The 15,996-nt window shown below is 42.8% G+C and overlaps 1 protein-coding gene across 2 annotated transcripts in view; it reads left to right on the forward strand.

Annotated features, from left to right (window-relative positions):
• Positions 1-15,996, forward strand: part of MED17 (mediator complex subunit 17) — a 181,247-nt gene that overhangs the window by 135,478 nt on the left and 29,773 nt on the right. For both annotated transcript variants that reach the window (XM_056561473.1, XM_056561472.1), the window contains exons 2-4: positions 4,613-4,779; positions 12,813-13,032; positions 13,689-13,825. In XM_056561473.1, the coding sequence (XP_056417448.1) occupies positions 4,687-4,779; positions 12,813-13,032; positions 13,689-13,825 (450 nt within the window). In that variant the 5' untranslated portion in view covers positions 4,613-4,686. The remainder of the gene's footprint in view (positions 1-4,612; positions 4,780-12,812; positions 13,033-13,688; positions 13,826-15,996) is intronic.

Genomic DNA, 15,996 nt, shown 5'->3' on the forward strand with positions numbered 1-15,996 from the left:
TGATCGCTTTTTATTCATATTTTCATGATATAAAAAGTGACCAAAGATGCACTTTTTTTTTTTTTTTTTTTTTTTTTTTTTGCGCGCGTACGGCATTGACCATGCGATTACACATATGTTTATTTTCGTTTACACTGTTTTTGTTTTTTATGGGAAAAGGGGGGTGATTCAAACTTTTATTAGGGGAGGGGTTAAATGATCTTCACTTTTTTTTTTTTTGAGCAGCCATTCGGCGATCGGACAGCGAGGAGGCAGGTAGTTACCCTCCAGCTGTCCTGTAAGCTGTTCGGCATGCCGCGATTTCGCCGTGGCGATCCCGAAGAGCTCCCTGAGCTAATCGGCATGGTTTCACTTTAGACGTGGCGATCAACGTTGAACGCCGCCTCTAAAGGGTTAATAGCACGTGGCACCGCGATCAATGACGCGCGCTATTAGCCACGAGTCACGGTCGTTGTTAGAGGTCAGGCCCGACCCGCTATGACGCGGGGGCCACACCGTGGCCCCCCGTTATAGAAGGGGAGCGGACTCAGGACGTACAGGTAGATTAAAGTCCTAAACACTGGAATAGGCTCTCTATCAATAGTCGTGTGCGTGCCAGCAATGAGTAACTGTGCTGGGACCATAGCATGAGCAGCTCTGCAGCTCCCCACACAAACCTGTGTCGGCTCTTACTACTGCCCCTAAATGTATAAAAGTATGTAAAACACACAAAAAAAATGTGTTTGTTACATTACTATTTAACTTCATTAAAGGGGTACTCCACTGGAAAACATTTATTTATTTTATTTTTAAATCAGCTGGTGCTAGAAAGTTATACAGATTTGAAAATTACTTCTATATAAAAATCTTAATCCTTCCAGTACTTATCAGCTGTTGTATGATCCACAGGAAGTTCTTTTCTTTTTGGATTTCCTTTCTGTCTGACCACAGTGCTCTCTGCTGACACCTCTGTCCATTTTAGGAACTGTTCAGAGTAGAAGCAAATCCCCATAGCAAACCTCTCTTGCGCTGGACAGTTCCTGATATGGACAGAGGTGTCAACAGAGAGCACTGGGGTCAGACATAAAAGAAATCCAAAAAGAAAAGAACTTCCTGTGGATCCTACAACAGCTGATAAGTACTGGAAGGATTAAGATTTTTTTAATAGAAGTAATTTACAAATCTGTATACCTTTCTTGCACCAGTTGATTTAAAAAAAAAAAAAAAGTGTTTTCTAGGGGAGTAGCCCTTTAAAGAAATGTATAAAATGTCTCCAGAATACTTTAAATATTGATGTCAGCAGCACAGAGCCCAGTTGACAGCTTGTGCTCCTTTAACATAGTAAGGCTGGGTTCACACTACGTTTTGTCCCATACGGGAGCGCATACGGCAGGGGGGAGCTAAAAGCTTGCGCTCCCGTATGTCACCGTATGCGCTCCCGTATGTCATTCATTTCAATGAGCCGACCGGAGTGAAACGTTCGGTCAGGTCGGCTCATTTTTGCGCCGTATGCGCTTTTACAACCGGACCTAAAACTGTGGTGAACCACGGTTTTAGGTCCGGTTGTAAAAGCGCATACGGCGCAAAAATGAGCCGACCTGACCGAACGTTTCACTCCGGTCGGCTCATTGAAATGAATGACATACGGGAGCGCATACGGTGACATATGGGAGCGCAAGCTTTTAGCTCCCCCCTGCCGTATGGGACAAAACGTAGTGTGAACCCAGCCTAAGGCTGGGTTCACACTACGTTTTTGTCATACTGTTTTCAATCCGTTTTTCTAAAGAAAACCGTATGGCAAAAAAACGGATGGAACAGTATGGAAAAAAGTAAACCGTATGCGTTTTTAAACAGTATACTGTTTTTAAAAGTGCATACAGTTCCGTCAGTTTTTATAGAAAAAAAACCCATAAGTTTTTGAAAATTTTGTCCATTTTTAATGGGAGGGGACTTTAGGATTCAAATGCGCATGTGCAAAGTAAAAACGTATACGTTCTTCCCGTATGGAACCGTATACTTGTGCGTTTCCCATTAACGTCCATGTTAAAAAAACGTATGCGGTTGACCACAATTTTGTCTCCGGTTTGAAAACCGTACTGCAACCGCATACGTTTTTTTAACATGGACGTCAATGGGAAACGCACAAGTATACAGTTCCATACGGGAAGAACGTATACGTTTTTACTTTGCACATGCGCATTTGAATCCTAAAGTCCCCACCCAAGACCCCTCCCATTAAAAATGGACAACATTTTCAAAAACGTATGGGTTTTTTTTCTATAAAAACTGATGGAACTGTATGCACATATGGCAGATGGTATTTTAAATGTGTTGTGTGAAATTCCAATAAAGATTGCACTTTTATTTATTCCAGGGTGTATGGGAAATAAGGGTAACCTATAAGTGTAGTGGTCAATTCCACCCTCTATACACCAGTCTCTAATAAGGTTATAGTTCTTGGATAACCCTACTAGAGATGAGCGAATTTACAGTAAATTCGATTTGTCACGAACTTCTCGGCTCGGCAGTTGATTACTCATCCTTCATAACTTAGTTCAGCTTTCAGGTGCTCCGGTGGGCTGGAAAAGGTGGATACAGTCCTAGGAAAGAGTCTCCTAGGACTGTATCCACCTTTTCCAGCCCACCGGGGCACCTGAAAGCTGAACTAATTTATGCAGGATAAGCCATCAACTGCCGAGCCGAGAAGTTTGTGACAAATCGAATTTACAGTAAATTCGCTCATCTCTAAACCCTACTAAAGCTGCTTATAGTTTGTCTTTGTCATCTTTCTTGCATATGATTTATTTATTATTTGTATTACCATTTTAAGCCATTATTCACTTTTTACCACTAGGTGTCTCTGTTTCTGTTTTACATTTTCCCAACATTTCATTGTTGTTTCCACGATCTGTCTGTACTGGGTTATGTGGGGGAGATTTATCAAAACCTGTCTAGAATAAAAGTTGCTGAGTTGCCCATAGCAACCAATCAGATTGCTTCTTTCATTTTTGAAATCTGATTGGTTGCTATGGACAATTCAGCAATTTTTCCTCTGGACAGGTTTTGATAAATCTCCCCGTGTGCCCATTTTGGGTTATGTTTGACCTCTCTATTGAGGTTAATTGGGGAAAATCTGCTGCAAATCCATGGCATGTAAACATATCCTAAGAATGATTCCACCTCCTATTGTAGGCAATTTACCTATAGTCCCATGTAAAGTCTACAAATGGAAGGCTGCACTCTTGGTAAAAAAAAAAATTACAATAAATAAAGGTTCTTGGCGTATTTCTTAATCAAAATGTGTCCTCCCCCCCCCCCCCCCCCCCATCCACCACGTGGAGGTGGCCTCACTTTAGATGGGACCCTAACAGGTTTATACCACTCACCTCTGCTGGACATATGGCCTCTGACTGGGTGGCATGCAGGATCCACTATCGTTTAAAAAAAAAAACTCCTGTGAACAGAGAGGGGTGCACGGCTACAGAGATTGCTACTCCTCTTAACTTGCATTGCAAAAATAACACAATAATATAACTAGCACAGCTACCTAATACATGGGTGAATGCTGCTAAGGACCTCCCATGGAGGGGATTTAGTGTATATCTGTTATTTATTGCCTTCAGTATAGTGATTAGCGCCATTCTTTACCTCCTTTTCTTTTTTTTTTTTTGTATCATCTGATCACAGATAAAATGTTTTATTCATTTTTATATAGCACTGACCTATTTTGCAAACACAGTTTCTGTCCACAATGGGACTCATTAAATCAGATCTATCCCATTGGACTTGTTTGGTTATACGCTTTGCACCCCTAAGCTTTGTGAAGTGACTTTTCCGGATATGAACATCTTTTATGATGGGTTATGTGTGTACCCCATGCACAGCACATTGCCATACATACAAGTAGGGCTGAGCCTCTGGGTCCTAGGGAGTCAGATTCCTACTGATCACAATTGAGCGGCTTATCCTACATATAGGCTATTACAATGTACCTATCATGGTAAAAAAAGAAAAAAACTTTAGAAGTTTTGATCGATCGTGTCTTAACGCTAAGACCCCGGCCAATTGATAGAACAAGCATCGAGAAGCATTGCGGTAGTGTGTTTTACTTTCTGTCTTGCAGCGATCTCTGTCGTGGAGCACCATAGCCTTATGATGGGGTGCAGGACAGAGATTGTTGGGAGCCAGGGAGTGAAGCACGTTACCACATTCATCTCTACACTTGTATTCCTGATTGATGGGGGATCAAAACTTTTGGCATGACTCTGCGGCCTCTCAAGGGTTATTTAATGACCGGTACATGTGTTTTGAGGTTTGCTTGATTTTGTCTTTTTTTTTTTGGGGGGGGGACCTCCTGTAAGATAACGCCATGACCTAGGAGGCTACAGACTCTCAGCACTGCTATAATCTCTTACAGGGCATCGGCAGCATGTTACATTGAGGTCAATGGATGTGTCAGTGATTTCCTTCCTATACATGGACTGTGATCTGCATCCTATGTGCTTGCATTAAATTATACCACTTGGTGACTTGTGTATTTTTTTGGCGGAGGTCACCGTGCAGCTTCATAGCCATTTGTTTGTTGGGCCATTTAATGTTCCTCAGCTGATTGTGTCTGCATTTTCTCTTTAAGGTTTAGTCAAATTCCAGCCATCACTGTGGCCGTGGGACTCGGTGCGGAACCATCTACGTGGCACCCTAACTGAGATGTGTGTGTTGTACGACGTGCTGACTGTAGTGAAGGACAAGAGGTACATGCACCTGGATCCTGTCTCCCAGGAGGCTCTGCCCCCAAAGCAGGTATGGACACCCCTGCGTCACTGCAGGCAGCAGTCTTCATTCTCCTTTGGCTGTCCGGGCATGCTGGGAGTTGTAGTTTTGCAACAGCTGGAGGCACCCTGGTTGGGAAACACTGTCCTAGTGGTTGATCATTGTGGTTTGGTGCGGCTTCCACACTGAAAATCTCCAGCAAATTTACACGTTTTATCTCACCCCCCCCCCCCCCCCCCCCCCATTCAAACACACTGGGAAAAGAATCCAGAGCAATTAGGGCATGCTGTAAATTTGCCCTTTGTGTTGCATATTTGCAACCATAAGTTGTTTGGGTTTTTCTTCTGTTTTTTTTTTTTTTTTTCTTCAAGTATACATGGCTAAAAATAAATTTCAAACGCTCTGATTCCCCCAGGGGTGTCTGGCATGAGACACTGAGGTCACCTAGGAATGTGACCAATGACTTTTCTGGGGAATTGGAGCATTTAGAACAACTTGTCTAGTAGCATTACATTCACATGAGGTTTTTTTTTTTAGTATATGTGAAAGCATTTAAATGGGCACTGTCAGCTATAAAAACATTTTTATATGTTGTACATCTTGGCAAAATAATAGTTTTTCTAATATAATTCTTTTAAAAAAAATTCACATTTTATTAAAGAAAACGATCTTTGATAATCTCATCACTAGGGGTCCCCATACCTCCTGGGACACCGATGAGTCCCACAGCAGCATGAGGGTGTCCAAGGGTCATGGACACAAGATGGCTGATTGACAAGGCTACCGGAGGAACACAGCCTGCAGCAACAACTGCTGTAAAACAGAGTTTTACCAAAAATTGGCCTCCAGCTGTTGCAAAACTACAACTCAGAGCATTTCTGGACAGTCAAAGGATGTCTGGGCATGCTGGGAGTTGTAGTTTTGCAAAAGCTGTAGGCACACAGCTGAAGGTAACACTGCTGCAAAAAAAGGAGTTATCCAAACACTGTACCTCCAACTATTCCAAAACTACAAGTCCCAGCATTACAGGGCAGGCAAAGGATGATACACATGAATGACATAGAAATATTTATAAAATATATGCATAAAAACCACTACTTTTAGCACTAAACCTTTGCACTAATTTAGGAAGATGTAATAGATACAGTCTCCATATTTTCTTTATTGGAGACTACTTGTACTCTACCACCAATCTGTGTGTGTACAGCATAAAACCACAGAGGAAAGGGTTACAGAGCAGGGCTGCTTGGCTCTCTCAGGAGAGCAGTGAATCAGCAGAGTGAGGGAGGGGGAGAGGTCTTCACAATGTAGGCAAGAGAAGGACACGCCCCTCCCTTTGACAAGATATAAAAGACATTGAGCAGCTGTAAAATGCCCTTTTTCAGTGAAATATGATAGACATATAGCAACCAATCACACTTAATCAAACATATATTTAATGATGGATTTAGATGTGTGGCACAATAAGCCCAGGCACTTGGAGGTAAATTATCCCAGAGTTTATTTAAAACCTAAAAAAAAAAAAAACTATAGCCACATGGTTACAAACAACTGGGTCTTTCAATTGGGGGCACACTCGCTGTACGTGCTGCAGAGTGATGATTAATACTCACATTGTGCAGTAATATTGCAACTGGTGAACGTTTTACCATTTCATAATTCATCAACTGCAACACGTCTAGTGTAGTTTACATAAAGTCTTGTGAACTATGCTGTGTACAATATGTCGGCTGTACATCCACCCCTCTTAAAGTTAGACTAAGGAAACTTCTATCTGACATTCCCCACTTCAACTCCTGTCATGTCTCAATGATCACTAGGAGAGAGCGTCCCATCCCTTCAGGGGGCAATTTCAGACAGAAGCTATTGGCCCAAGAGGTATTTTGAATCTTGAAACTTAATACACTCTTTCCTAGGAGGTTTGAACTAGAGGCAGGACATAATGCTTCATTACTGAGAGAGAGAGAGATATATATATATATATATCTCTAGCTCTATTAGTATATTTTTAGATATTTAGATCACTACTTTTAGTAGTCTGTAATATGTGTTTTTTTTTTCTTTTTTTTTCACGTCCTACTTTCCCTTTTCCTGTGGACGATCATCATTCATGAATATTTCTTATTAGATACAGTTCACATTTGTGCGTTTTTTTTTTTGTTAAACTGAAGTTGCTGAGTTATTTTTATTTGTCCATATTTATAAACCGGTAGCTGTATGTATGTATGGGTGTGTGTGTATATGCAGGGATGTGGAAATCCTATAGCCTGACGCCCGGGACAAGTAGTTTTGGGTGCCGGGCAGGTGAATTGTTTATAGATTTAGCCCTGTATCGGGCAGGGACAGACCGACGTCCCCCTTATTTTTCTTTAATGTCGGTGTGAGGTGCAGGAGCTGATGGAAGTCTACACCTCACACCGGTGCTCAGAGTGTATGGGGGGGGCGGCGGCGGCCTCCAGCTGACTGCAGAGACCCCTTATCTCCCCTCCCGGAGGATTGAGGACGCAGCTCAGAAGACACAGCAGGGTGAGAGAAAGGACGAGCACAGCTCCATCCCCCGCACACAGCTCTATCCCTCCCCGGCTCTGTCTAGACAGGACCTAATCCACCACGGGGCGGTTGCTTGTTTGCACGGGGGAAAACACATAGCCGGGGGGAGGGAGAGAGGAGAGGACGGAAATCTCACCTCACACCGGCCGGGACTACAGCTCTGATGTCCACTCATGGCGGCTCAGATGAGGAGACCAAGAATACAGGCGACAGGAGGGGTGGTTGTATATGTATGGTGTGAGTGTATGTGTGATGTGTGTATGTAATGTAATATATGGGGGGGCAGCGGCAGGTGTATGTATGATGTGTGCATATGTATGGTGTATATCAGTGTTTCCCAACCAGGGTGCCTCCAGCTGTTGCAAAACTACAACTCCCAGCATGCCCTGGGCATGCTGGGAGTTGTAGTTTTGCAACAGCTGGAGGCACCCTGGTTGGGAAACACTGGTGGATATGTATGGTGTGAGTGTATGTGTGATGTGTGTATGATGTCTGTGTGATGAGTATGTAATGTATGATGTGTGTATAATGTCTAAGTGTGATGTGTATGTATGTGATGTATGATGTTGGGTGGGCAGCGGCAGGTGTATGTATGGTGTGAGTGTATGTGTGTATGTAATGTATGATGTGGGGGGGGGGCAGTGGCGGGGGGGGGGGTGTATGTATATGGGGGCAGTGGCTGGTGCATGTATGATATGTGTATGCATGAATGTTTTGTATAGGAGCAGACGGGCATTAGGGCAGTTGTGCCATCTAATTTTATTTATTTTTAGTGGCACCCGCACTGAATTGCACCCCCAGAATCCCACCCTTCATACTCACCCGCCAACCAAGAGCCCCACGGATGCACACAAACACACCCGAACCAAAACTACAACTCCCAGCATGTTGGACCATAACCTAAACTGTAGAACTATAAAGTGCAACATGCTGGGAGTTGTAGTTTTGGTTCGGGTCAGCTGCAGAGCTATAGGCTGTATCAGGGCATGCTGGGTGTTGTAGTTACTAACTGTAATTCCCAGTATTCCTTGACATAGACTATGGCTCTGCAGCTGACACAAACCAAAACTACAACTCCCAGCATGTTACACAATAACCTTAACTGTACTACTATACAGTGCAACATGCTGCAACACCCACACAACCATAGGCTGCATCAGGGCATGCTGGGAGTTGTAGTTATCTACTAACTAAATGCAACTTCCAGCATTTTCTCACACAAAATGCAGCACATAAACTGGAGAAGCAGAACCCCCCCCCCCCCCCCCAGTAACACATAAGTCCCTATTGAGACTGAAAAATAGTAATTAAAATATTTTAAAAAGTGCGTATACATGTGAATAAGCCCTTTTCCTAATAAAAGTTTCCAATTTTCTTTAAATAAAAATAATGTACAAAAATAAACATAAGTGGTATCGCTGCATGTGGAAATGTCCAGACTATTAAAACATAATGTTAATTAAACCGTATGATGAACGGTGGAAATGTAAAGAATTGTCCAGAATTGTTCATTTTTGGTCACTTCATATTAGAAATTTTTTATAAGGTGATCAAAAAGTTACATCTAGACTTTTCTGGGCTTCCCTCGGGTGTAAGAGGATCTACAGCTCTCCCACCTCTAATATCCCGGCATACTGCGATCACCTATTAACCCATTAGATCATCGCTGTCAGCAGTGTCTAAAGGATCTTATATCCATCCCTGGTGGTCTAGTGGGGGGGGATCGTACTATTTTGGTTGAAATTATTTTATCTGCCAGGACAAGTGGATTTTCTTGAGGGACAAGTAGATTGTGTTCCGCTTTAGTCCCTTGGACAAGTAGTTTTTTTTTTAAATTTCCACACCCCTGATATGTATATATGTGTGTGTGTGTATATATGTGTATATATGTGTGTATATATATATATATATATATATATATATATATATATATATATATATATATATATATATATATATATATATAATATTTTGAAGAACCTGCAATATTTATTCTCCTTTTTGTGTGGACTGGTATCAAATCTGGAGAATTATTGTCTTTTACATGATATCTATTCATTCATCTTTTTTATATTGTATAGTAGTTTCCAAACTTGAAATTATCCCCACAGATTGATACTTTGCTGTTTCATGCCTTATACCACATGCTTTTATTTATACAAAGTTTTTATGATTGTTAACTTCCGACCATACCTGATGCAGATTTCGCACCATATAAGAGCGTCACTTGCTGTAAGTCGCTTGTATGACTGACTATGGCTGCATAAGACAGCTGAAGCACGTCACACGTTACCCTCTATGTCTGTCAGGTTGAAATAGGACGATTTTATACCGAGCTATGCTGCTTTCTGTTTTGCTCTATTATTCCTGGGAGCTGGTCCGCTCCAGTCCGTGCTGCAGTGGGACACTTGCGGAGTTGAGCGGGAATACATCTGTTTTATATACCAACCAATCACACTGTATTTATTTTTCTTATCTGGCTGCAATTGGTTGCTTTGGAAACCAATTTTTACACTTTTGAGTCAAAGAAGCCTACAGTACGTCCTATATCTGGAGATTGCATCACCAGGATTGGCAATAACTATACAAACTGAGCTTTTGTCCTTGCCGTGATTGGCACTGACTTCTGTGCTTAAAGGAACCAGTCACCTAAGCTAACCTGCATCTGTGACTTAATACAGTAGACTCTGTAATCAGCATTAATCACGGCATCTAGAGGGTTAATGACTTGGAGCCGCTGGATTGCCACTTCCAGTCATAAGCGGTGCGTGTCCAGCTACTTATAGCAGCCGTCACTCACTACTATGAATCCTGTGCTCGCTTCGTAGTCATTGTACTCTCCAGAGTGTACATTACACCCTGGTGCAATCTGTCCCAGGCTTCTACAGGTTAAAAATGAAATCTACACTATAATTGGTTGCTCTTGGAAGTAAAGACCACCCTCTTATAGACCCATTGACTGGCACTTAGGTTATTCAGTATATTGTAACCTTCCCATAGAGAAGAACTATAGTTACATAAGAATTGACCAGGTGAGTTTTGCCTTACAGGAGCCTCTGAAATGGTTTTTCTTTACGTTTGTTAAATCAGTGAGTTCGGGAATTACCAGATTTTCGCCAAGTTCTGTTCCATTAATTGGTAAGGGCCCCTTTCACACTACACGTATCATCCTGTAAAAACCTCCGTTATTACTCCCAGCAAAAAGTCCTGAAAACGGCCGTCAAAATATCCCATTCATGTCAATGGGATTATTTGACCATCCTTTTACATAGTTACATAGTTAGTACGGTCAAAAAAAGACATGTGTCCATCAAGTTCAACCAGGGAATTAAGGGGTAGGGGTGTGGCGCGATATTGGGGAAGGAATGGGATTTTATATTTCTTCATAAGCATTAATGTTATTTTGTTCCATTAATGTATCTAATCCTGTTTTAAAGCTATTAATTTTTCCTGCTGTGACCAGTTCCTGAGGTAGACCGTTCCATAAATTCACAGTCCTCACGGTAAAGAAGGTGTGTCACCCCTTGAGACTAAACTTTTTCTTCTCCAGACGGAGGGAGTGCCCCCTCGTCCTTTGGGGGGGTTTAACCTGGAACAGTTTTTCTCCATATTTTTTGTATGGGCCATTAATATACTTATATACGTTTATCATATCCCCCTTAAACGTCTCTTCTCAAGACTAAACAATTGTAACTCCTTTAATCGCTCCTCATAGCTAAGATGTTCCATGCCCCATATTAGTTTAGTCGCGCGTCTCTGCACCCTTTCCAACTCCGCAGTGTCCCTTTTATGGACAGGTGCCCAAAACTGAACAGCATATTCCAGGTGAGGCCGTACCAATGCTTTATAAAGCATCATGCTTCAGGCATGTCCGTTTTTACTAATGTCAGTTATTTTTGCCGGCACAAAAGACGGTGCATGCACTAATTTTTGGTCTGGCAAAAAAAAAAAATGGTAAGAAACCGGATGTTTAAAATTTAACATTGAAGTCTATGGGAAATGGATGTTCAAAAAAAAAATCCGTTGTCAGATTTTTTTTTTTTTTTTTTTTTTTATTTATTTTTTTTTACATCCGTTTTTTGTACTGAGCATGCTCAGTACTGCTTTACAAAAAATGGTTAAAAACCAAAAATAAAGTTAATGGATGAACAACATTAAGGCCCCTTTCACACTACAGGTATCATCCTGCTTTTTAATTGCCGTTATTTTACAATATTATGTAATTACAATTTTACAATTTTATGTCCGGTTTTTCACCTTTTTTTATTTTATTTATTTATTTATTTGCTGGATCAAAAATGAATGCATGCACCGTCTATTGTGCCGGCAAAAATAACTGACATTAGTAAAAACGGACATGCCTGATGCAAAAGGAGGGTTAAAAAAATCCCATTGACATGAATAGGATTTTTTTGAGACGTTTTCAGGACTTTTGCCGGGAATAATAATTGAGTTTTTTTACAGGATGATACCTGTAGTGTGAAAGGGGCCTAAAAATAACGGATGATGGTCATCAGTTATCATCCGTTATTACCAGTTATTGCATTTTTTTATTTTTTTTTATTCTTTATTGTAGGATGACACCTGTAGTGTGAAACGGGCCTTAGCTGGATATATGGGATCATTAACTAAATATTAGGGATCGACCGATATCGTTTTTTTAGGGCCGATACCAATACCGATAATCGGTGCAGGTTAGGGCCGATAACTTATACCGATATTCCGGTATAAGTTATCGGCTATTTAACCCCCTGCGACACCGCTGTAGATCATTGATTTAAATCAATGATCTGCAGTGGCCGCCGCCGCCACCACCCGCTTCTCTCCCCCTACCTGTCAGGGTGGTCCGGGCCATCCATCCTTCCTTCCTGTAGTGTCCGGGGGCGTTCCGGGTGGAGGGTGGTCCGGTCCGGGCTGTTCTTCTTCTTCGGCGGGCCTCTTCTCCACTCCGGGCAGGCTCTGGCCTAGTACGCTGCATAGACGTCGCTGCGCAGTGACGCTCGTGCGCAGCGACGCACCTGACGTCACGGCGTAGCGGCGTCTATGCAGCGTACTAGGCCGGAGCCTGCCTGGGGTGGAGAAGACGACCGTGGGAGAAGAAGGACAGCCCGGACCGGTTCACCCTCCACCCGGAACGCCCCCGGACACTACATGAAGGAAGGATGGCCTGGACCCACCCCCATTACGGGTAAGTTAAATTTTTTTTTATTCACTCGGAGGGTGGGGGAGGGGCCCGACCGGTATAGCGGTATGGGAAAAAATCCATACCGGTATACCGCCTAGCATCACGGTGGGGGGTGCGACGCGGTGCGGTGGGTCGGAGGTGCGGTGGGTCGAGGGGGTGGCGGTCGCAGTGCGGTGGGGGAGGTGCGGGGGGCGGGGCATTATCGGCTTATCGGCAAGATAATTGCCGATACCGATAATGCCCAAAATCGTGATTATCGGCCGATAATATCGGCCATACCGATAATCGGTCGATCCCTACTAAATATGCATATATTTTCTCTTTTCAGAATCAGCACGGTTTACTGCTGGTTTCTAAGCGGAAATCCCTCCTTGGCGCCGCACAGATTCTCCTGAAAGGAGGTGAACGGTTGTCAAAGTCCGTAGCAGAGAACCAGGAGAACAAGCGGCAGCGCGACTTTAATTCTGAACTACTGAGATTGCGCCAACATTGGAAGCTGAGGAAGCTGGGAGACAAGATCCTGGGGGACCTGAGCTACAGGAGTGCAGGTGGGTTCTGTATATAGATGAAATCCATACTCCCAGACTGAGATATCGGCCTCTGTGCCAGTCCTTGTAGTGTGTTTTCACGCATACGTTTGGTAGACTGTACAATAAAAACTATACTTGACTTACGTTCCATTCCCTCCCCACTGATCTGGAAAACTTGACCAAAGTGTTCTGTATTTTTGAGACTACAAAGTCAACCTATTAGCACAAAAAAGACTCTTCGTAATCTCCAGAATGGCGCCACAAATCTCCCCGCTGCGTGGTTTCCCATAGAGAATGCATGAAGTGCGCAAGAACTGGGCCCGATTCTGGAGGAGGGTCCTAGAGGTCAGACCCCCTGCCAATAAAGTGGTATGCCATCAGCAGTCTACAGATGGGTGTCTGGTTTGGATGATATTTCTATGGTCTCTTATTGTTTAGAGCAGTGTTCTCCAAACTGTGTTTCTCCAGCGGTTGCAAAACGACAACTCCCAGCATGTCTGGACAGCCGTTGGCTGTCCGGGCATGCTGGGAGTTGTCGTTTTGCAACCGCTGGAGACGCACTGGTTTAGACATTGACTTCCAGGGCAGCTACCTATAGGTGGCACTATAGTCCTTTTTCTCCATTCTCTCCTTTATATTCCTGCCTGACCTTTTCTATTTCCTCTGTTTTCTAGGTTCGCTCTTTCCTCACCAGGGAACGTTTGAAGTAATAAAAAACACAGACATAGACTTAGATAAGAAAGTCCCAGAAGACTACTGTCCGCTGGATGTTCAGATACCCAGCGATCTGGAGGGTTCCGCTTATCTGAAGGTCAGTCATGGTTCTCACAAAAGGGAGCTGGTGGAAATGGCGCTGAGATGCGTATATTCGGCCCCCTAATCACTTTGTCGATCACTAAGCACTAGTGTGAACTGAGCCTAAGCTGTGTGAGTGCTTTATAAGGGTTCATTTACACCACATTGTCCGCCTTCAGCAGCTGTCGGGAGACAGTCGTCTGCTGTACCCAATTCAGTGAGATGACCGCCTATTGCCTCTGGCCTGACTGAAAACCACAGAAGACCATGATTTTTAGTCCGGGCCAAAAGCCAGATACGGTACAGAAAATAGGGTCCGGCAGGGTTACAGTAAAATCTCCCTTAGCGGACACCTCCCAATAGTGGACAGTTTTTATTTATTTTTATTTATTTTATTTTTTTTATATTCCCCAGCTGAGTCCCATGAGATAATGTATTTGCACCCTCTGAATAGGGGACAACTCCCAGGAGGGGGACAGAAGGACCACTCCCAGGAGGGGGACAACCAGACTTATGTGCTGGCCCCACATTGTTCACAGGGCTGCCGTCAGGGGAGTACAGCCAATACGTCAGATACTGCTGTTTAAACAGTGGTCTCCTACTACTGTACGTCCACTGGCCACATCATTCACATCACATCAGTCATCCCCCCCCCCCCTTCATTACCCCCTGTGTCACATGATTTCCCCTTGAATCCCCACCCCCCTAGTGCTATTTTATTCCCCCTCTATTTCCTCACCCCTATGCCACTTTTCTTCCCCTGAGCCAGAACATCCCCCCCCCCCTGCATAGATGAGATCAAGGGGAATAAGGTGGCACAGGGTATAAAGGAGGGATGAAGCGGTACCAGGGGTTGATAAGGGATGTTTAAATGGCACTAGCAGATTCTACTGTAGTATTACTTTTTATCATGTGTTTTTTTTGTTTTTGTTTTTAAGCTATCTCAGAAGTCGGTCATTTAGGCACAGGGTTTAAAGGAGGGATGAAGCGGTACCAGGGGTTGATAAGGGATGATTAAATGGCACTAGCAGATTCTACTGTAGTATTACTTTTTATCATGTGTTTTTTTTGTTTTTGTTTTTAAGCTATCTCAGAAGTCGGTCATTTAGGCACAGGGTTTAAAGGAGGGATGAAGCGGTACCAGGGGTTGATAAGGGATGATTACATGGCACTAGCAGATTCTACTGTAGTATTACTTTTTATCATGTGTTTTTTTTTTTTTTTTTTTTAAGCAATCTTAGAAGTCAGTCATTTAGGCACAGGGTTTAAAGAAGGGATGAAGCGGTACCAGGGGTTGATAAGGGATGTTTAAATGGCACTAGCAGATTCTACTGTAGTATTACTTTTTATCATGTGTTTTTTTTTTTTTTTTTTTTTTGTTTTTTTGTTTTTAAGCAATCTTAGAAGTTGGTCATTTAGGCACAGGGTTTAAAGGAGGGATGAAGCGGTACCAGGGGTTGATAAGGGATGATTAAATGGCACTAGCAGATTCTACTGTAGTATTACTTTTTATCATGTGGTTTTTTTTTTTGTTTTTTTTTTTTTTAAGCAATCTTAGAAGTCGGTCATTTAGAAAGAGATATTTGAGCCTTTTTTCCCAATAGGGGGGCATTTCTCAATTATGGACAGTTTTTATTTATTTATTTATTTTTTATTCCCCTAAAGTGTCCACTATCACAAGATTCTACTGTACTGCAGCCGCCAGAGGCTAAAACATGGTGTGAATGAAGCCTTACAGAGTAAAATTCAGTAGCAGTCCCTGCTGTGACAACTGAATGTTGTGAACCGAACGTACAAAACTAGTAACACAGACAAAAACTGGTGGTATGCATGTGCGTATAGGAATTTATTGTACATGATAATTATCATGTATTGGACAATAACGATGCATTTATTTATTTTTTTACTATGAAAGTTTTGCTAAAAATTCTACGTCCTATAGCCTACAGCAGTGTTTCCTAACAAATGTGCCTCCAGCTGTTGCAAGCGTACAACTCCCTCCCTACGTACCAGGACAGCTAAAGGCTGTGTAGGCATGCTGGAAGTTGTAGTTTTGCAACAGCTGGTGGCACACTTTCAAGGAAAGCAAAGCGCCTCACTCACCCTCAATACCCTGCCCCTCCTTTGCAGAGGGCTATATATTAATCATGGAGTGACTCCTCCCTGCAACTGCCTCTCGCAAAAATC

The sequence above is a fragment of the Hyla sarda genome, chromosome 2 (genome assembly GCF_029499605.1).
Source record: "Hyla sarda isolate aHylSar1 chromosome 2, aHylSar1.hap1, whole genome shotgun sequence".
Classification (NCBI taxonomy): Eukaryota; Metazoa; Chordata; class Amphibia; order Anura; family Hylidae; genus Hyla; species Hyla sarda.